This window comes from Coturnix japonica, chromosome 25, assembly GCF_054131305.1.
Source record: "Coturnix japonica strain WE chromosome 25, WE-NBRP24, whole genome shotgun sequence".
In the NCBI taxonomy this organism is placed as follows: Eukaryota; Metazoa; Chordata; class Aves; order Galliformes; family Phasianidae; genus Coturnix; species Coturnix japonica.
Genome location: NC_140687.1, coordinates 7,483,226 through 7,506,068, shown reverse-complemented (window position 1 = coordinate 7,506,068; position 22,843 = coordinate 7,483,226). Strand labels below are relative to the sequence as shown.

Sequence of the window (22,843 nt, the reverse complement as noted above, 5' to 3'; positions counted from 1 at the left end):
GGGTAACTTTACACCCAGTCACATCACAGTATTCTCTTCACTCCTCTTCATCTGTTTTCCAGCGGAAGATGCCCAAGCAGGACAGTTGACATGGCTACGTTCACCATGTTTGGACAATGTTCTGTGCAGCATCTGACCAATAGCTACACATGCTCCGAAGAAGTCTACTGCAACAAGCAGTGCTCTGGAGTCAGACAATGGAAATAGTATCTTCTGCTTTCACACCCTGGGGTCTATGCCAAATTACCCAACTCTCTCCGAGCTGGTCATGCTCTCAAGCCCACAAAGGTGTAGCACAAGAGAGATCTCCTACATTCTACAACTGAACAAGTCGAGGTACTGGAAGAGTCTTCTCTGTGTTTGAATCAGGTCAGCTCTTGGCTGAAGCCCTGAAAAACCACAGCTTTTCAATCTGACAGTACCCATTCGAAAGGGAATCAGCAGTGCCACATACAAGACACACTAGACTACCTACTTGTTTTGTGCAGATCAAGGAGAACACAGCAACAAAATTAATAAAGAAACTTGCATCATACGTAATCATTAGGAATCCAGCACCACCATTTGTGACCGTTAGGTAAGAACGAAAAAAAACAAAAGCTGCAGACCTTCTCTACCACAGCAGGCTAGGGTTCACAGGTAACAGGAAAGTTTATCATCTTTGAGGATAATCATCATTTTACTTTATTTACTGAACATTAATACTTATAGAGGAGCAATCAGGATCATATTTAAACTCACTTCTCGCATAAGCTGTGTCTTCTGAAACTTTACGGACTTGATGTTTATTACTAGAAACAGAATGTTTCACATCCCCCAAAACTGTCGTTTGCAGCTTCCTTCTAGTATCTTCCTTCTCCTGTTCTTCTTTCCATTTAGGTGACTCCTTCTAAAACAGATTGACCAAAACAGCTGAAAAGCACAGAAATCAATATCTACTTCACCACCCATTAACAACTTGGAAAACGGTTTTCTTGGGTAAGACTTAAATGAAGCAAAGTGCAACATGGTTTCTAAAGGCCTACAATTTTTAGTGGGAATCTGCACAATTAAACTGCAGTGCCTCATGTTGTAAACTTCATCTCTGGCTATGCAAAACCTCTGAGAAGCACTTCCTTGTGTCAATGTAAATGCAGTTTCATTGATATTATTCAGAAAGTCTTCTTTCTGCCTACATATCTCACAATTTCACTAGTTTCCTGCCCTCAATTTCATTCAAAACTTCCTTTTGTTTCTTCATTTCCAGTCATTACCTCATGAATTCTACTAAATGGCTACAACTTCTAATGGATATTATCCATTCCCTCAGTTTTACATAACAGAAAGTGCACAGATTCCAGAAAGAATGAAGTTTCCTGTCTTTCTCCTTCCAAAACTCTCCAATCTCATAATAAAAATATTGAAAATAATGTCTGAGTTTGGCTATGAACAAGATGTTTTCAGTATCAAAATACAATGATTGAATACAGATACGTGATTGAGTATTAACAGGAAAATAGTTTACTGTCGCTTACCTGTATTACCCTTAACAAACTCTTCCAATTGAATCATCCCTGTACACTTACTTTTGTGCTTGAGGGAAATGCTGCCCATAGATTTTCCTCATATCTATTTAGGCCCAGGTTTTCACTTTCTTGTTTTAGTGTTTCATGGAATTTATTATGTACCTCTTTGCACTGCCCTTCTTCCTCTTCCACCAATTCATCTTCCTCAAGGTTGCCTGAATCTGAGACATCTTGTTTCAACAACTCTCCACATTCTCCTCTGCTCAGATTTGCACCTGTTGGTTTTTTTTGTTTGAGGCTTTTCTTCTGTGACTTAGGAATTTCAATTCTAGAACTATCACCACCACCTTAAAGCATGAGAAAGGGAAAGAGGAATATGAATCAAATGGGTTATATAAATAGCAGCAGGCATTTTACCCATTAAAAACACAGGAAAGTAGTCATCTGGGACTGTATGGAAAAGAAGCCAGGTAAGGGCAGGATGGGAGAAGGACACATCAGACACAAAGGCTTAGGAGGGGACTCAGTATGGTCATTTCCATTATCTTACTTATTTTATTCTGACATGACCATCTGTTCTGTTCTTATAACACTACTTTCCTCAATTACTACAGCCAAGTGAAAACAACAACAACAAAAACCGAAATGAAATTACTTAGTAAGTTTACTTTTGTATGTCATTGTATTATGAAGTACTTTCCAAATAACTTACCAGTATTTCTGAACTTTTGGGGAACATTCATTAACGATGTCAAGTTTGGCTTCTGTGGCTTCTGCAAATAAAAATACATTTTAAAAGAATTATTTGATCTGTTTTTGTTTGCTTTTTTGTTTTAAAGCAAATCCATTACTTACATCAAATCTTGAACAGTAAATACAACCAGGCTGTCCCCTTTTGAAAGGACTCAGATACTTGCTAGATCCTTCAACTTTAATTACACAAACATTCCTCTCCTCTTGTGTACAAGTCAGTGACTATTCAAAACTATCTGTAAATGCGTAACAATTCTAAAAAGGTATTTTAATCCATTGGTAAAATACAACTACACTCGCGATTACTTACTTGTAAGTATGCACAACTCAAGTATCAATTAAAGTTCCTGAAGCTTGAAGAATAAATTAGTTAATATAACTCCACTTAGTGAAATATCTGTAAATTTCAAAATAATGCTAGAAATTTGAATCACTTCCCCTAAAATCAATGTAAGGAAATAGAAAAAATTTTAAAGTACACATGCTTACATCTCCAGCATTACAGAGTGTGCTGAACTAACAAACTAAAGTTCCTAATCACTGCAGAATCCCAGTGCAACAGACTAAATACTCCAGACGCCATTGAAAAAACTGGTAATCCTTTGGAACATTCATAAAAACAGCAGGATAAGCACATAGAGCTTATAAAGAGAAAAATCCAAATATTCAAAAAATGAAGATAGTCATGCAGTGTGAGATTATATACAAGCACGGAATGTCATCCCACAGAAGGAAAAAAGAAAGAAAGAATAATTATTTGAGCAACTCAAGTATCGAACACTTGAGGAACCTAGTGAGGAAGGAAAGAGAACCAGGTGATGAACAATTTCACTAGATTTTGATAAATAAATGTTCTTTTTCATTATCGTGTTCTTTTTCATTAATCATCCTATCATGTAAATTAGGGGAAACAATTGTGAAGTTTGAAAGAGAACAGAACAGGTTATTTATTAACTTATCAATTCCTAGGGTTGGCAAATCTCACTCAATGAACAACTAATACAATGTGGTAGTTTATCTTAATATCTACTCTTTTGCCTCAAACCACAAATCTACTGCATGTTCTGCCAAAGCAACAATTTTTAGGAAAAACTTACAGCAGAAGAAAGGTTGGCAGATGAGAGACTCTTCTTAAGGAGGAAAAAAAAAAAAAAAAAAAAAAAAAAGAATTGGCTGGAAAAAGAGTTTCCTTCTATCTCATAGGAAATTGCCTTCAAATCACTTATTTTACACAACTATTTTCCCATAAAGGCACCATACCTTGGCTGTAAAATCCAGTTCTTCTTCCTCAGAATTATTCCAGGTGCCATTACTGCCCTCTTTTTCAGAACTTCAAAAACAACGAAAAGTAAGTACTGGTCCTCTCAAATAATTCCTCAAATAAGCATTTGGTATTTTTATAAGACTCACCTTGTTGAGTATCCTTCGAAAAAGTCATCCATTGCTGTTCAAATATAAATCGACATGTTGAGATTAGATTTTGCATACTAAAAATTAACCAATACAGACATTTAACATGAAAACAGCTCATAAGAGTACAGAAGCTGAAGTGGCCAATTCATTAAGAACAGCATGAAGGAAAGTATTTACAAAACAAATGCTTTTTCAAATTATACTGAAAAACAAATCAGACATATCTACAATATCTACCATTTTTTGCTGCCGTACCTTGCTATGGATTATAAATAAATATAAAGTATATTTATAAATACAAAGAAAATCAAAAAGCATACTCAGGAGCTATAGGTTATCCCTAGCTAGAAGAATCACCAGCATTTCTCTACAGTGAATCAAAAAATTATATACTTGAGACAAAAGGAGCATTAGCAGGGCATGCTATACTACACCCCCAAGTTTTTATCAGTTCAGTGAAGGTAGTAACTCACACCTAAGACTATAGGATAGGTCAGGTCAAAAGGGATCTCTGGAAGTCTCTCAACCAACTACTTAAAGCCAGCTCAGCTTTGAGGTCAGGAAAAGTTGGTCAGGGTTTTATTCAGTCTAGTCTTGAACACCTCCAAGAGAAGGTTCACAACTTCTCTATTTTGCCATCCTTATCATGGCAACACTTCATCTCCAGCTAGAAACCATCTTGCTTCCATTTATACCTCTTGCCATCTTCGCTTCCTGTCAAGTATCACAGGGAAGCATCTGGCTTTGTCTTCTCATCTGCATTGGACGCTGCAGTTAGGGCCCTTCAAAGCTGCCTCTTCTTCAGGCTAAGTCCACTTTCTCAGCCCTCTCTCACAGGGCAAATACTCCTTCACAAATATGATGGCTCCCTAGAGAATTAGCTTGCTATTGATCCATCGACCTCTCACGTAGAAGGAACTCAAAATTACAGCCAAGGCACAGTCAAGTGAGTGCTAAACAGGGGCTGACAATCACTTCTCTCAATCTCCTGGCTTTGCTACTCTTAGCACAGTGCAAGCTGCAGCCCTTAGCTGCCAGAGCACCCTGCTGCCTCATGCTCAGCTTGCCTTCTGACAGGTCTGTGTCCTTTCTCAGCAGAGCTGCTCCCCTGCCGTGCAGTCCCATCATGTTTTGTAGGAAGGGGCTTTTTCACCCCAAATGGGTCTTGGTATTTGCCCCCGATGGATTTCTTAAGATGCCTGCCAGTCTATTGCCCTGGCTCATTGAAGTCCCTCTGAATGCCAGCTCTGTGCTGAAGCATATCCAACAATCGCTCTTACTTCAGATCATTAGCAACCCTGATGAGAGCGCCCTGCAGTAAATCCTTCAGGTCACCGTTCTAATGAAAACTGCAGTCTAGGAACACAATTTTTGAAGCGCTAACACCTCTTAACAACTAAAACATAATAGAAGGACTTTCTGATTCCCAGCACAGAAGGGAAAACAGACATATCTGATCTCCACATAGAAATCATAATTCCTGAAGTTTCTGAACTGTTAAATATTATAACAAAAAGAAGGGTTACTACTAACAACCTACAAATGAGTGTACAAATTTTGCCTTTCCTAAACACTGTATGCGAGAATATTCCCTGATCTGAACACAGCTTTCTGAGATGCAGTACAGTATAAATGTTCAAAGAAATCTCATGTAGAAAAAAGCTAGAGGCTGAAACTTCCCATCTGAGGGCATCTTAAATGGTTCAAATGCTAACAATCTGATTTTTGATATTTTCCACTACAGAAAACACAGAATATTCTTAAATGCTAATGGAATCCTGCTGTATGTAAAGCTAAATAACTAACTCAGTACTATGACTCTATCTGCTAACTTTCCACGCAGAACAGAAAATTGCTGCTGTGTGGAACAGTTAAACTCTGGACGAACGACTTCAGTTACATCTTCAATGAGTACCACTAGAAGTAAGGAAAACAGCTCATTAAATTACCTATACTTTTGCTTTCAACATATAAATACTGCCAATGATCCTACTATCCTTTAGAAGGCGAGACAGGAATTTGATGAGATAGCTTTCAGCTAGACCAAAACCACAGCCATGATGCACTGACACAGAAATGAGATCTAGTCTCCAGGGACCCGTTTCCACTTTAACTGAAGCCTATATCACCATTTCTGAGCAAGAGGAGAACAGATTACAAAACAAACAACCCCAAAACCAACACTATCACAACTGATAAAAGCAAATGCTGAATTCAGTAATAAGGGACTCATGCAAAACATGCAAAGAAACAAAAGCTGCCCCAAATCCAGATCATCAAGATACAGATCTGCAAGATAATAAGCACCTATGATGAATAAGTATTTGTGTATCACAAGACATGTGTGGTATTTAAAATACTGCTGTGCAGAATGAATACCTTCACTCGATTCTCCTGTTCTCAGAGTCTGCTCAGGGGACCGTTGCATTTCTATATCCATTAAGGGAAAGGCATGGAAAGGACAGACAACAATGACATCAGAATAAATGCGGAATCTCACAAGTTTGGAAAATACAAAAAGCACACACACAAAGCTACAGCACTGGGAGAATGCGCTGTGACTATGACATGCATTTGTGTGCATGTGTACATCTGTGTGTCAAAAGAGAAACTGTGGAACACTACCTTGACATCAAATTCTTTCACAATAAATCTGTTACTTTTCTCTGGAGCAGAAGGTTGTCCTACTTACATGGATTTTATCACATACACATGCAGTGCTGTGGAAAAACAGCTACTATCAGAAACATACACTTAAGAGAAAGTTTAAAAGAATCATAGGATGGCTTGGGTTGAAAAGAACCTCAAGATGATTTCTCATCCCTTCTGGCTTTTCTCTGTTTCCTTAAGAGGGAATACAGGAAAAGTTTTATCTGACCTCAGGAGATAAAAATCACACAGAAGTGATAATTTACTTTTGTAAAGAGTTTTACAATGCTGAGACAATTCCTCTAATCATAGAAACACTAAGGTTGGAAAAGATTATCAAGTCCAATTGCAAATGACTCAGGGAAACACTGAACAATACACTAGTATGTGCTGCAGTGGCCAAACATACTGTCACTGCAAACATACTAGAAACAGAAATAGCACAACTACTGTTTTCCTCAAAAAGAAATTGTTACTTAAAATCTAAGAGATCGGTCATTCAATACGTTCTGGAAGCCAATCTGTACGTGATTAATAAAAGGGTTCATGTTCTGACATCCAAATAATCATAAGCAAACTTGTTGAAAAATGCTGACCTGTTCAACATTCTTCAGAATCTCCTCTTCTAATTAGAAGGTACAAAAGTAGCAGAAAGGATAAGGTCAAAATTTTAGATAGCAGAAAAATAAAACAGAAGAGCAAAAGACAATAAAAGAATTCCAAAGTGGGTATTTCTCTGGTCTCTCTCTCAACATCCCGGCTTCTCTAAAGGACACTTTTAAGACTGTTTCTGTGGCATATTAAAAGGACTCTCATGATTCAGGGTGTGGATGCAATCAGAGACTGCAGAATTAATTCCAATATTGTTTCTACTACGCTACTGAACTTTCTCTCTGCTCCCTCCTACTCCTCATGCTGGTGTCATCTTTAAGAGACTGAGCACAGGGAGATTCACAGAATGGTTTGAGTTGGAACAGACCTTTAATATCGTCTAAATCCAACTCCCTGCTATAGGCAGGGACACCTCCCTCTAGACCAGGTTGCTCAAAGCCCCATCCACCTTTGGCTTTGAATGCTTGCAGGGAGAGAGCATTTACAACCTCTCTGGGCAACCTGTTCCAGTGTCTCATCCCCCTCACAGTAAAGAATTTCTTCCTGATATCTAGTCTAAATGTACCCTCTACTTGGAAGAAGAAACCCTCAAATCACATATTTTAAATTAACCCAGGCCTGTTAGTCCTTACAATGGGGTACCAGAGCAACTATCTACGTGCATGGAAGGTAGCAACTGAGTGGATTTGGATAAAAAAAAGTATTTCAATGATTAAACCAACTGTATCGAGCCCCACTGAAAAACAAGCAAACAAAACTTCAAAACCAAGCTACGAAGAAACTTTTTCAACCACTTTTCAACCACTCTCTAGTTCAAAGTAACTGCTCCTAAGTCAAAGGCAACATCACTTGGGTCTAAAATCTATACTTCCATCTGGGATAAGTCCAGGAAGAAAAAATATGCCATGTATTCTTTGATCATATTTCTCAGTCTTTATAATAAAAAAGTAATGACTTGTGTTTGAACAGTCTGCTGCCCATCTGACACATGATTCTCACAAAACCCTTAAAAATAAGGAACAAATAAAACCTTGTACGTTGGGGCTTGAAACGTAAACTGCAAGGCAATCTCATTCATACTAAAATAGCAACTTTCTAAGATTCATTTAGGGCAATTTGAGCTTATAAACGCTGCCTGGATTTTACAAATTCATTGAAGGAATGTATTTCTTTTATTTACAAGGCAATGAGAAAATGTAACAGTTTTTCTGGATCACAAAGTCTTTCTCAGTTGTTTTTTTTTTCTTTTTTAAATAAAAGTAATTGAAAAAAACATTATTTGATTATAAATCAAACCATGTCCAAAAAGATACGGTGTATACAAACAATGTACTGTTGTTGCTTATGAAGTTATTTTTCCAAGACAATTTTTGTTACGTCTCCACAACACAAACAAAAGCAATTGTAATTGAAGGTGAGAAATTATGTCTCCCAAAAAAGGAGCTTTATGCAGGTGAAACTATTAAAATTAAAACAAAGTGACAGAAATCCAGTGGTAATCAACAAAAGATGCATCTTCTTGCAATTCATCTGCTGCTTCGCTGCTACAGAAGATAAAACTACTATTTGGGATGAAACTACAGCTTTTGCAATTGGATTTTCTGAACAACAATCTAAATGAGCATCTCTAAGAAAAATTGCACACCCATAAAACAAGGCTACTTTAACCTATTTTGTTTCTTCTCTTCCCTCCTCCCCCTTGCTAAAGGGACAATTTAAATAAATGGGCAACTTGATGTGCTGAAAGTGACAACTGTATGAGCAGATGGATGTAGTGCACACAAATCACAACTGTCCCCACAGCCTGTGGAGATGCAGTGTAAACTAGCAGCAAGCAAACACATTCATAACACTTCTTATTACAGTCCACCTGATGCTTCCACTGAAGTCCACACTGAGCACAGTGAATTTAAAAGATGCAAACCAACCTAAGGAAGGGGCCACCACGATTCTGCCCATTAGCTCTACCACAGTTAAGTATCCTACCTCCTCTGCTCGAAGCAGCTGCACCCAACGTAAAGCCAGCAGCTCTTGCCTGGTGAGGAGTCACTGGCACAGGGATGCCTCCTTTAGCACCTGCAGAAGCTTCCCCTGCGTTCTCATGGTCTGCATATTCTGCCAGTGTTTTACTAAGACTATGGAGAGCAAAAAAGGAAATGCATTTGGGAAAAATAATCCCATAGCTACATAAACACTTAATGGGATAATAAGAGCCTTATACTATCCATCCTAAACATAACCATTATACTATCCATCCTAAACATAACCATAGCCAAAACAATTTTCATATTCAGTAAGTGTAACATACTCTACTTTTTGCAAACCGTAACATACTCAAATATAATGGACACATCTATTTTATAGATGCACATCCAGATCTATGAAGTTATTTACTTCTGCTCGGTACCCTTTGCAGTCCAGTTTTTACAAATACAACCACTCTTATGAATGAACACCCATGGGTAAAATACTTATGTGTAGGAGGAGTTAAACTGCTTAGTAATTTAACAAAAGAAATAACAGCTAGATCTCCTCTGAAACAAAACAGGTGGTTCCTGGTCAGTGGAACTGAAGACAGTAATAACAAGGGTTCTGTTTTGAGAAGAATTTACAAACATTTCAGTTTTTCAAGTTGAACTTCTGCGTCTGTGGGCTACAGACACATTTTAATAGTGTATAGCAGGCAGACATCAGCTTAGAAATAAACACTTGAAATCTTACAGAGAATTTTGAGCAGAAGCCCTTTTCTCAACTTTCAAATTAACACCAGACACATGAACAGTATACGTGAGAAGATGTCAATGAACACATCTTCAAACTAGCACCGTTAAACTTGGTGCTGTTACCAAAAAGGTTCAAACTCAACACTGATAACTAAAAACCTAGCAATAAATTTAAAAGTTTACCTAGCATTTCCATGAATGATAGCATAGTCCTCAGCTGTCCATCCATTAACGTCTTTATGGAAAATTTCAGCACCATAGCGAAGAAGCATTTCTACCAACTTAAGCTCCCCACCGGCCACTGCAGTCATAAGTGGGGTTCTACAGCATCCAAAATACAAGACAAACCATACAACTTAGTCAGACATTGTAATTATTTTAATTCCCATTTGCTCAATCTCAAAGAAAAATAAAATCACTTTATGAACAGAAAAAAAAGCTTCTATATTAACAACACTTGCATACAAACTTGGCATCAATTTGAAAAACTCTCTCTGGCATAACAGCAATGTTGCTGGCACAATAGCAATTTTCCTGCCACAGCGGCTACCAGAAACAATGTTTTCTTGCAGTTCTCAATGCAGAAAACATGCAATAATGCATGTCACCTGCCAAGCTGAGACCTGCTTTCGCCAGTCACTCAACGAGCTCTTTCTCTGTGTCTTTCTACTTCAATGCTCATTCCCATCCCTCCCATCAGTCCAACCTGAAGACAACTAAGGTGACCTGCAGAGTTTAGACCATCTCCTCACCTTTCACACGGATCTCGAGTGTGAACATCAGCTCCTTTTTTAAGAAGGAGCTCTACCATTTCTTTGTGATTTTCAGAGATAGCAAGAGTAAGAGGAGTACATCCGTCCTGAAAGAACAGAAATAATTCAAGTTAAAAATCAAAAGAAACAAACAAAAAATCTACAATAAAAATATCAATGCAACTTTTTGAACTTCTCTATTGAATCTCGAAATGTACCTTATTCTGAGCATTGATACGGGCACTGTGCTCAATTAACATCCCTGCTAGAAATGTGTTAGGAGTTACAGCAGCCAAGTGAAGGGCAGTGTTGCCACCAGCATCTGCCAGGTTCGGATCAGCACCATGCTCTAGCAGGATCACTGCACATCTTTCTTTCTGGCATTGTACTGCCTGGAAACAACACACACACACACACACACACAAAAAAAAAGGTAAAATTTCCAGCAGTCATATTTCACTGTGTCACTACTACTACAACTTCCCATTCCTGGAATATAAAACTATCTGCCAAGATTAGCTAGCGCACGCCAAAGCCACACTGATTACAGCATGCATGCTTCTACACAGACTTACTTAAAGAATCTGGAAAGACATAATTTAATACATAATCAATAATTCCTACTTGCAGCAACATAGTATGTTCTACTTACCTTCATCAGTGGAGATCTGTTATCACTGTCAAAAAGATTTAGCTTACACTTGTTTTCTACTAGAAACGTAACGACATCCTCACGTCCATTTGCACAAGCAAGATGCAGTGGTGATCTAAAAGTGAAACGTGTAAATTGAAACAGACAGCTAAATAAATATTTTCACTCTGTGGTACATGAACAGGGCAAACTGCATTTCTTTATCCCAATTACCTCCCAAAATAAACAAAATCAAATAAAAACAAGCTTATTCCATTACCAGCGTGCACCAAACCATGTCCCTTAGTACAACATCTACATGTTTCTTGAACACCTCCAGGGACGGTGACTTTACCACCAACCTGGGCAGCCCATTCCAGTGCACAACCACTCTCTGGAGAGGCTTATCCTAGCATCCAACGTGAACCTCCCCTGGTGCAAGCTGAGGCTGTTCCCTCTTGTCCTAACAGCTCCCATCACGGGCAGGCTGATGAGTACCCTCCATAAGACCAGCTTCCTCCAAGGCAGAGAAGATGAGGACGAAATAACAGGCAGAACGTCAAATAACTCATCATGCCTTGTCACAGACATGGAACAACTCGAGGGTGACTGTCCCCACTGAGAAATTCCCAAATAAGTATACAAGATCCTTCACCTCCGAATAGAAGCCTGACAATATTGATCTGAGCACTGTATTTATTATTTATTTAGCACAGTGTACCGCAAAGAGCTCGAATGAGTAATTTAACTGTAACAAACACAACTTTGTGCAGGAGCCCCTCCTCACCCAAAAGCAGCCGTTACCAAGCACTGGGGAATATGACAACCTAAAGGAACCACCATCAGCTTCGCAAGCAAGAAAGCCTTCATGAAGCCAGCAGCCTTATCGCTGCCTTTTCTCACCAGCCCCCAACAGAGCTCCCAGCTCAGAGGAATGCCGAGCAGCCCTACGAGGGATCCAGGCCGGGAGGGCACATCGGAGCGGCCTCTACCGGCCGTCCCAGCCACGCGCGGCCCCCGTTAACAGCAGCCCTCTGTGCCCAGGTCATGCAGCGGGGATCCCGGCCCGGCCCGCCGCCCTTACCGCTGCGCCTTGTCGCGCTCGTCGATGTCGTGCTTCTTCAGTCCTTGCTGCACCAGGGCCAGGTCTCCGGCGGCGGCCCCTCGGTGCAGCTTGGTCAGCTCCTTCTGGCAGATCTCGTACGCACCGGCGGAGCACGCCGAGGCGGCGCTGCCGGGCGGCGGATCCCGTTTTTTCTTCTTTACGAAGCTGAGCATCTTCTTCATGTCGTCTTAAAACTCTGCCGGGCCGAGCCCCGAGCAGGACGCGGAAACACGGCGCACGCTCAGGAAGCCGCGGCCCAACCCACAGGCTGCAGGGCAGCCTCAGGCTCCCAGCCGGAGCCGGGAGCCCCACGTATGCGTTATACGTGCGATATTAAGCGATGCTAAGCGATATGAAGCGATATCAAGAGGATACACACCCGCGGAGAGCAGGAGTGTGCGCGTCTGTAGGCTCGGCTGCCTCAGAAAGCGGTTGGCAACGGTGTGTCCTGGGGCCGTTGCCTTTGGAATAGTCACGGGGATAACCGTCTGCAGGGTTATTTCTTGCCCTACTTGTGGGTATTATTTAATAGGGATCTCAAAGCACGCGTTTTTAACCTGTTACTAAACCAGTTGTCAGCTTTCTGTCTTCAGTTTTCCCATCTTCCCCTCCCCCCCTCCACCTTTGTTCATACTGTTTATTAAATCTTTAATATGGGTGATTTTGAATAATATTTTAAATTCATTCCTGTTAAAAACAAATAGTTCCATTTAATTTTTATTTTTCTTCAGAAATTGGTATTTCCTGTCACAGTTCCTCATATTCTCAGTGTGTTCTCTTTGATAATCTGGAGCTTTCTCTAAGAACCATTGAGCAATTGCTATTCCTGTTGCTGTCTGCGTGTGGTGATTCCTCTTCTCTTACCCAGTACTAGATCTACGTAGCACAGTAAGATTTTCAAGTAAGGGCTTAAGTGTGGCTTAAGTGTTGCGTAAGCATTGGCATTTGGGTTAGTCTGCTAAAGACTCACCTTTCCTTTGACATAACAATACGGCTGGATAATTTAGCTCACAATCCTTGCAGCTCTGAGGTACAAAATGGCAGTCTGAAGCTCTCTTTTTGCAGTCTTTATTTTTCCCCTATTAAATCACTGTGTGTATTTTGCTTATTGAAGAGTAACAATGGCAGTAAAAGCTTGTGTGCTGCGTGTTGTCTGGTCGTAGAATCTTTTAATCATAGAATGGAATGGCCTGGATTGAAAAGGCCCACAATGACCATCTAGTTTCAACCCCCCTGGATATAGCCACATCCAGCCTGGCCTTGAATGTCTCCAGGGATGGGGCATCCTCAACCCCCTTGGGCAACCTGTTTCAGTGAGTTACCACCCTCTGTGTGAAAAACTTCCTCCTAATATCTAACCTAAACCTCCCCTGCCTTAGTTTCAAACCATTCCCCTTGTCCTATCAGTATCCACAGGTGATTTACTACGCCTGATTTGCAGCTGATGTGTTTACAAGCTGGGAAATCTGGCTGGGCAGATAGCATGTTTCTGCATTGCTTGCTCCAGGGCCTTGAAGAGAACTGGGCAGTTGCAGGTAGAGACTATAGCAGCTCCAGCTCTGTCTAGGTTGGAGAGCTGGAGCTGAGGTGGTGCTTTTGATGTTACACTCTTGCTTCCCTATGCAGCCAATGTGTATGCTTAAATACAGTTTTGCTTGTTCCTGGTCCAGTCTGAAGCTCTCACACTGTATCTCATGCACATGGTCTGTTAATCCTCAGCTGGATTAACAGCTAGTTTCTATTGATAATGCTGAAAGAATTCCTTTTGGCTTACTCTAAATGAAAAAGATGCAGCTATGCTTCCCATTTTAACAATGAAAATTAAGAATAGGTTTCAAGATTGAAAAAAGAAATATATCATTTATTTGCTTTCTTTATGACTTCATTTTCAGTTGACATAAATACATGACTTGCAGATTTTCAAATGGAATATATGGAGTTGCAACTAAAAGTTTGATCATGTCTCTCTACCAGACCTCTACAAGTCTCATTTTACCAGAGAGAAATATCCTCCTTCTTACTTGTGTCACCGCTTCTGGCAGTAAATACATTTGTGAGTGACTGTTTTTCAAGGCTGAAGCACAGGAAGAGTAAAATTTCATCAAAACTGTGATCAAAACCTGGAGTTCTCACTGAGAATGGCAATCACTGCCATTAAAGCAGCCTCATGTGGTTGTTTCACAGAAACAAGATCACATATCCCACTAGTTTTGTGGGTTTTTTGGTCTCTTTTTTACATGCTTTAATAATAAAGACTAAAAATTAAGTTTTGTTATTTTGTATATGCAGTGTTTCTTCCTGAAGTTCACACCTTATTGCCACTCTTGCCAGTATCAGTACAGCACAGGGCCTGCAGTCACCTCCCTACCTCCCCAGACCAAATCCATGAATCATTTGCTTCTCATAGGCCTCAGATGAAAATACTATTTTATAACAACTCTAACCACGTTAAGGACAGTGAGACACTTCAAGTCAGTGCTGTGCAGTTCTACAAACTTGGCAAATACCTCTAATGCAGGAGGAATGTCTAACGTGCAGCCTGAGGTCTTCGATACCACAACTAAAGCAGATCTAAACCTGAAAATACTTACACCAGCATGTTAGTGTAAACCCTTACCTTCTCTAGTGTTAACTACGGCTTGCCATAGCATCGTGGCAAGTCTCAAAACCACAAACGTGGGGAAATAACGAATGGCAGGATTTTCAGAGTAGCCTATGGTCAGCACAGCTTGGGAATTCAGCTCTCCTAGGCCCTCCAGGAAAATGTCATCATGCATTTTCCTCACAGAATTACTTAACTAGTCTCAGGAGCTTGCAAAACCCACAGAGGTTTTTAACTAGCTTACTGAAGCAAAGGCTTGAAGGTTGTCCTGAGGGGCTTCATTCGTTTTGCTTTGTTGCTGAGCTGTGGTTTCCAGTCTGTCACTTCCAGCCTTGAGCCTGAAAGAGAGACAGGCCTTGCTGTGGACATTCACAAGAGCACAACTTCTGAAAGAGCAGTCTTTATGGAGGGAAACTGACAACTTCTACTTTCAAAAACTCACGTTACTTCATTGCATTCCCTTCTATTAGAATTCAAAAAATAGCTTTTTGAAAGGAACATGCACACAATTCTCCCAGCATGGAAAAAGCAACTTCTTGATTGGCAGCCCTCCTAATTACAGGTTAGTAAAACAAGGCAACCAACTTTCATATCACTGAATCTACCCTGCTGAAACGATGCTCAGTGTGCTACAGCAACCTGAGCTCATGCCCCCACTGTAACCTTAAGCTGCTCATAGGAGCAGACACGGAATGCAGCAGCCCCATTCCTTCCCAGTCACTGTCATAGCTGAGTGCACGCTGAAGCATCCTGAGCTACAGAAATGTCCCAGAGAAGGAATCAGCTCTCCACTCTGGGTTGTTACAGCAAAGACCTGAGCACCACTCTCTGGGAACTACGTGGAAACTTAGGACGGACATGGAGAAACCTCAGAGTCCAGAGCTTTGATGTGAGTATATGGCTTGTGTTGTCGTGTAATTTGGTGCCTGTTTACATTAAACATCCCCAATACGGCTGCAGTCTTTCATGTGGCACAAGCTTAGCAAAAGGGCCAATTCACAGTTGGGCATTGAAGGCAGGAGCTTGGGCTCCTCCTAGAATCAGGGATGGGGAGAATTCAGAAATACCCATTGCTCATCCACTGTTAGGTTCATGTCAGCTTCAGTGCAGAAACCTGCAGGGGGAGCAAAGTGTTTCTGTGTATCCACTAGAAGGCTGTTTCTAACACACTGCTTTGCCCCTCCAGCTTGTGAAAAGCACCCAGGCCTGCTAGCAGCATTATGTACCTTGAACAGCTGGCCTAGAGCTTAAGTATTTCAAGGTCTCATTGTTCAGAAGCATAAGGCAGAGGCAGCAGCAGAGGGAGGTGGGTCCAGAGGTGACAAGCCTAGAAGTAAGCAAGCCAAGAAGTAAGCAAGCCAACAGGGGTCCCTGCACATCCTTCAGAGAAAGTACCTCAGAGTACTGGGGAGATTCAGTCTTCCTCTTGCTCTGCTCCTGCTGCGGGCAGGGCACCTATGAAGAATGGACAAAGTGAGACACATTCAGTCTCTTGCAGTGAGTTTTCCTAAGTCTGTTAAGCCCTGTCATCAAAGCTTTGCCATGCTCTCTGTGGGGAAGTGCAGCTGCAAGCTTTGTTAAAAATTGGTGTTATCTAGCTTTACAACGTGAGTTTTCCAGTTATCATGTTCTGTGTTTTTTTTCAAGATTGTAATAGGGCCCTCTGTCAAAAGAAGCCCAACTCTATGCAGAGAGATGTGCATAATCAGGCAGAGCTTTCTAAAGAACAGCACCTGTTGCAGAACGGCGGGAGAAAAGCAAACGATCACACCTGTCATTGACATATGATCAGCTAATCTCGTTTATTCCTTGGCTGCGTGTACATTTATAATACGGATAATTAGCTCATACATATTGCAAAAGTGGAGCTCATCATTGGTTCCCAATTACATACCATCCCCAAGTATCTTTGCAGCTTCTTGTTATCATCCTGAAAGCTACTCCCTTGCTGAGTTCCCAGAACCATGGCTAGTTTCTCACCATCCCAGGGCATCCTGTTGTTCTCACTGTCCTTGCAGGTGTTATGGCTGCTTGATTAACTGCACCGTGTTTACGACCCTTCTCAGCTAACTAGCTGTAAAAAACACTTTCTACATTTCCCCCGTTTTCTTTTAGGCTGAAAAGGCTCAGTTTACCGACCGACTAACCATATTTAACAAGCAATTCAGTTCATTTGTTCAATTAGTTCTCATGTAGTTTTATCCTGCTCCGTAGCTGCTGCTCTGTGAACTCCTTATCTTGATCCATGGCTGCTGCTCCATAAAATTCTTCTTGTATTACAACAATTTCAAGATACTGCCTATAGAATAACAACACTACTTATATTAATAACATAACTATGATAACCCAATCAAGGCCTTGATTGACAATACTCTAAAAGTGAAAAAAGAGACAAGTCAAATACAACATAACAACATTACTGTTAAACCCACTAAAAAGAACAAATATGTTTGTACTGCAACCTAAGTTTCTGCAACCTGAAAAAAAATCTGTGAGGGTCCCATTGTGTTAATCTGTAACTGATTTGGAAAAGGCTTCAATTTTCATATACTCTGATACATTGATTTTTTAATGACCACTAAAATTTGTGCAATAAATGCTTTTAAGATGCTCATAACCATGCTCTACTGACTGAGTTATCCGGGCTAATAATTGATTAATGATCGCGCAATTTAATGGAATAGCATGTCAAATAGAACCAATGTTAGAGGAAAAATGTACTAGAGTATCACTAGGGGCATTATTACTTACTGACCCTTGAGAAACAGCAAGCCATGTTGGTGTTGGATGTAACAGGTAGTGCCAGCAGGGCGTCCCCTGCTTCAAGGTGCACATTTCCTCTCTCACCCATCACAGATTCTCTCCTGCATTCAGGGTCTGAAGGATTTCTTCCAGTTGTACACCACATCCGCATGGCCAGTGCGTGATATAGAGCCCAAGTGGAACACCTGCTTGGAAAACAGAATAAACTATCAAATTTAGTTCTATTAGCGTGCACTTTCCTCTAAAATGATGCATGGTTATATTTTCAGATCCCAATTAGTTGGATGTAAGAGAGGTATCTATTCTATGATACAGGGTCATCTCTTTGTCTGGGATTCCTATCCAGGTTTTGTCTTTGCAAATTAAGAAAAGCTAATTAATAGGATAATAACATCGTAACCAAACAGTACTAAAATACTGAAAGAGCTGTTCCTGTACATTCTAGCATGGATTACATCAAATCCTGTTTAATACACATCTGATCTATTACTAAAATAGAAGAAGCACACAACATCCTAGCTAATGCCTAAAACTCTAAATCTTGAGACTGCATTGGTAAAACAGAAAATCACACACTATGTCAAACTATTACTAATATTATCTATAACAAAGAGTTACATATAACTCTTTGTTATATATATATATAACTCTTTGTTATATATATACTATAACTCTATACAAAGAGGCTGTTAAGATGTGTAGAGGGAAAATCAGAGAGGCAAAAGCCCAGTTTGAATCTAAGCTGGCCACTGGGGTAAAAACAAACAAGAAACCCTTTTACAAGTACATCAGCTGTAAGAGGAGGACAAAGGGGAATCTCCATTCTTTACTGGACGAGGCTGGGAATGTGATTACAGAGGGTAAGGAAAAGGCAGAGGTTCTGAATGCCTTCTTTACGTCTGTCTTTAAAAGTCGTCTCGGTCCTTCCCAGGGCTCCCCACGCTCTGACCTGGTAGTCTCGTCTGGGGAGCAGACTGAACCCCCTGTGATTCTTGAAGAAGCGGTCAGGGAATTACTACTCCAACTGGACTGCCACAAGTCCATGGGTCTGGATGAGATTCACCCGAGAGTGCTGAAGGAACTGGCGGAGGTGATCACTGAGCCGCTTTCTGTTATCTTTCAGCGCTCCCTATTAACGGGTGAGGTGCCGGAAGACTGGAGGCTTGCCAACGTGACTCCCATTTACAAGAAAGGTTGTAAGGAGGATCCGGGGAACTACAGGCCTGTTAGCCTGACCTCGGTGCCAGGGAAGGGAATGGAACGAATTGTCTTGAGGGAGATCACAAGGCAGGTGTGGGATGACCAGGAGATCAAACCTAGCCAGCATGGGTTCATGACGGGCAGGTCCTGCTTGACCAATCTGATCTCCTTCTATGATCCTGTGACCCGTCTAATAGATGAAGGAAAGGCTGTTAATGTGGTCTACTTAGACCTCAGCAAAGCCTTTGACACTGTCTCCCATGCTGTTCTCCTACAAAAGCTGGCAGCCCGTGGCTTGGATGAGTACACTCTTGGCTGGGTAAGGAGCTGGCTGGAGGGCTGGGCCCAGAGAGTGGTGGTAAATGGAGTTAAATCCAGTTGGAGACCAGTCATGAGTGGTGTTCCCCAGGGGTCAGTGCTGGGACCTGTCCTCTTCAACATCTTTATTGATGACTTGGATGAGGGCATTGAATGCACCCTCAGTAAGATCGTGAATGACACCAAATTGGCAGGGAGTGTCAATCTGCCTGAGGGTAGCGAGGCCCTGCAGAGGGATCTGGATAGTCTGGAGAGCTGGGCGAAAGCCAACAGGATGAGGTTCAACAAGACCGAATGCCGAGTTCTGCACTTTGGCCACAACAACCCTGGGCAGCACTATAGGCTTGGGGCAGAATGGCTAGAGGATTGTGTTGAGGAAACGGACCTGGGGGTACTGATTGATGCTCGGCTGAACATGAGCCGACAGTGTGCCCGGGTGGCCAAGAAGGCCAACGGCACCCTGGCTTGCATCAAAAACAGTGTTACTAGCAGGAACAGAGAGGTAATTGTCCCCCTGTACTCAGCATTGGTGCGGCCGCACCTTGAGTACTGTGTTCAGTTTTGGGCCCCACACTGCAAGAAAGACATTGTGGCCCTGGAACGCGTTCAGAGGAGGGCTACAAAGCTGGTGAGGGGTCTGGAGCACAGGCCGTATGAGGAGCAGCTGAGGGAGCTGGGATTGTTCATCCTGGAGAAGAGGAGGCTCAGGGGAGACCTTATAGCTCTCTATAACTTCCTGAAGGGGGGTTGTAGTGAGCTGGGGGTTGGCCTCTTCTCTTGTGTAATCAGTGATAGAACTAGAGGGAATGGTTTTAAGCTGCGTCAGGGGAGATTCAGGCTGGACATTAGGAAGTATTACTTTTCGGAAAGAGTAGTCAGGCATTGGAATGCACTGCCCAGGGACGTGGTGGAGTCACCAACCATGGGAGTGTTCAAGAAACGCTTGGATGTGGTGCTGAGGAATATGATTTAGCCAGGAAGTATTGGTAATGGTTGGACTAGATGATCTTCTAGGTCTTTTCCAACCTTGATAATTCTGTGATTCTGTGATTCTACAACACAGCAAGTTTCAAAGCAATACCACTAAGTAAGAAACACACAATTACAATTACTATGAAGGCTGGATGCTATTTTCTGCCTTCAGATGAGACTGAACATATCATGCTGGAACCCACGTAGGGCCAGTCCCTGTGGAAATACGAGCATATTCATGACCCCAAGTTGTCAGTGGTAGGGGACTGTCCCAAAGTCCCCTAGGCAAACGTCCCCAGTCTTGTTGAACTAAGTGTACCTTATGGGACAGGAAACGTGTTCTGCTGCAGGAAAGGGCTGTACCTGCTATGGTGGTTCTGTTAGAGTTTTAGGCATTCAGAAGTTACGTTGATGAAAAGCAAGATGAAAAGGGGTAGTGAAAGATGCAGCATTTTCCAAATTGCATTATGTTTCCCCAAAATATTTTGCAGAGATCAGTGCTGAGAGCTTGAGCAGCAATGGTGCAGCCTGTTAATTCTTTCTATATGATGGATCACTTCTTTTTGCTACTGTTACCCCTATACAAGGATTGTCAGGTGTTAGAAAGAAAGGGAAAGAGAAAGTCTTGTAGCATAATTTGGTTATAATTGTTCCTGGCCATTTGTTTTTCCTGTACTTCTGGGCTTTCAGAGTTCATCTCTGTTATGGCTGCGTTTGAGCAGTTGAAGGTCTTCGGGGAAACAAATACAGCCCTGCCACCCTACACAAAGGATGTTCATCTGAGACATGAATTGTCTGCATCCCAAGGAGATGAATGGATTTTTATTGAGTATCACTGCTGAGGAATGCAAGGCTTGATCTATTCTCTTGGAAGGTTTCTGCAGTAGTTTGGCTGCAGTCCATTTGTTGGAAGGAGATGATATGGCTCTCTGGGATGGAAAGGCTTTTCCAGGTTATAAATAGCAGTACTGTAACAGAGAGCAACTGATGCTCTTTGGAGAGTGATGTTTCTAAAACCCTGAAGACCTCATTCAGCCACACAGCTTCTCTGCTTGGTTTGACTGAGTACTGCTGGGGGGCTGCTGCTGTTAGTAATATGGTCTCTCTGGGGCAAGGTAGAAATATTCTGGAGCTCCAGTCCTGGAAAGAAGCAACATAGGTTTTCAGGTACGTGTCTCTTGGCTGCAGGAGGACTTCTTTTTCATGTAGACTATGGAAAGGCACTTTAAAAGAGTAAGTGGAGGACCAGCATGGCATTTTTCACAGGAAAACATACTCAGAGCTGGCACATCTCCTTGTTGTAGTCCCAGGCCCATGAGCAGCTCTGCAGCTCCATGCCTTCTGTGTGCACAATTCAGGCACCACGGTGTAAACGTGTGTGTTGTGCTGAGGGCTGGTGCAGTCTGAGGTGTAAGAATCAAAATTCCTTTTAGGTGAAGTATTTGAACTATGTGAAGAATTTGGGGATTGTTTTCTTCAGTAGTTATTTAAACATTGTCTGCAGGGGGGGTGTGGGTGTAGGAAGCAAGTCTTTGGGGAGCAAGTGGAGTAATCAGGCACTTTGTAGCTGCTACTCAAAAAACGCCTTCACTTTTCTCTCTGTGGCTTCTTGTTCTAATGGTCTAATCTCCCTGCGATTGCTTCTTGTGTTCAGGAGTGTTTGAAGGCTCAGGACTCAGTGTCATGGTATGTCATGCACATCCTTATGTACATGGTGAGGCTTGAGGTCTGTGATACGGTGTGGGTAAGGGGCTGGTCTTTCAACACTCTGTGCCTTAAATGTAACACCTGCAATCCTAATCTCATTTCTTGCAATGAACTCTGAAATCCCTGCTGGTAGATAAAGCTTCACCTTTGTTTTAGCCCTGTTTTGTTTGTGGTGGGAGTCCAAGACAAGGAAGTCAGTGGCTTTTTTTGCTACTGCTGCACTGTGTAGGCCCTGGAAGCTGCTGATTTGTTTACAGTACTCAGAGGTCATTCATGGTGTTAATGAAAATAGGGCTAAAACTCATCTTGGTGCTGGGCATTGAAAGTTTAGCCAACAACTCTTCCTTACATCCTGTGTGTTATCTCTAACTCCAGCCACAGGGTTTCTTTCACTACATATGAATCATGCAAACCCATGTTGGCTGGTGGCCATTTAGTTTCTAGTTGAATGTCCACAGGGAATTAGGCATTGTGATTATGTGGCTGCTGTGGTTCTATCCATTCCTGCAGGAACTTACCTGCTCGTTAGCTCATTTCAGGTAAGCTGGAGAGAACAGCAGTGGCATTGGATCTACTTGATTTCCATCAGTATCATGTTAGTGCAGAAGGATTCCTTTACTGCTGCTTCATTGTAGAGAAGTCTGTACTGTGAGCTTAACCATTTGCAGACCTCAGAGAAGCCACCATAGGAAGCCATGCCAAAGACTTAGGTTTCTAGGCATAAAAATAGCTTTGATTCTGTTTTTATCGATACACAGTAAAAGCAATTTGTTCAACAAATCCATTCATCAAATTATCACCAAAATCTACATGTTAGCAGCTTTTTGAAGGACCTTAGTTGGACTCAGATATTGGTTTTGGAGTGCTATTGGGTCCATGGTTCCAAGGAGGATGCTGTGTGTTAAAAGGCGTGGGCTGTAAAAAAGGGGGATTTTCAAGAGGAAGGTAGATAGAATTTCTTTTCAGTGTAGTTGTAACACAGCAATAAGGTTTGTGCTGTTGACTGTAAGGGCTAATAGGTGTGTTTCACTTTGAGACAAACCCAGAGCACCTCTGGATGTCTGAGAGGTGCAGGACTGAGTGCTGTGGTTGGACAGGCCTCAGCCCAGATGACTGCTCTCTTCCTCATCTGGATGGA

General features: G+C 41.7%; 1 protein-coding gene and 1 long non-coding RNA gene across 4 annotated transcripts; both read right to left on the bottom strand.

Moving 5' to 3' along the window:
• Positions 1–3,448: 3,448 nt before the first annotated feature.
• LOC146756883 (uncharacterized) lies at positions 3,449–12,325 on the bottom strand. Its single transcript, XM_085523829.1, has 8 exons — positions 12,123–12,325; positions 11,060–11,174; positions 10,626–10,799; positions 10,408–10,514; positions 8,919–9,067; positions 6,051–6,101; positions 3,669–3,702; positions 3,449–3,588 (listed from the first exon to the last, which is right to left on the bottom strand). The coding sequence occupies exons 1-8, from the start codon at positions 12,323–12,325 to the stop codon at positions 3,486–3,488; spliced, it is 936 nt and encodes a 311-aa protein (XP_085379955.1). The 3' UTR covers positions 3,449–3,485.
• Positions 12,326–14,351: 2,026 nt separating this feature from the next.
• Positions 14,352–17,847, bottom strand: LOC146756882 (uncharacterized). Of its 3 annotated transcripts, XR_014937169.1 has the most exons (4): positions 17,501–17,847; positions 16,640–17,044; positions 16,141–16,200; positions 14,352–15,083 (listed from the first exon to the last, which is right to left on the bottom strand). It is a non-coding gene; the product is annotated as an uncharacterized LOC146756882 (long non-coding RNA). The 3 variants fall into 3 exon arrangements; XR_014937168.1 differs by having other exon boundaries at positions 16,141–17,044; positions 17,501–17,838; XR_014937167.1 differs by lacking the exon at positions 16,640–17,044 and having other exon boundaries at positions 17,501–17,824.
• Between the last annotated feature and the right edge of the window lie 4,996 nt (positions 17,848–22,843).

Bases quoted from the DNA above. Each gene is read 5' to 3' on its own strand.
- LOC146756883 (XM_085523829.1), bottom strand. From the start codon at position 12,325: ATGAAGAAGATGCTCAGCTTCGTAAAGAAGAAAAAACGGGATCCGCCG. The intron at 11,175-12,122 runs GTAAGGGCGGCG...TTTCACTTTTAG, and splicing joins GAGCGCGACAAGGCGCAGCG to ATCACCACTGCATCTTGCTT. The intron at 3,589-3,668 runs GTGAGTCTTATA...TTGTTTTTGAAG, and splicing joins TTCGAAGGATACTCAACAAG to TTCTGAAAAAGAGGGCAGTA.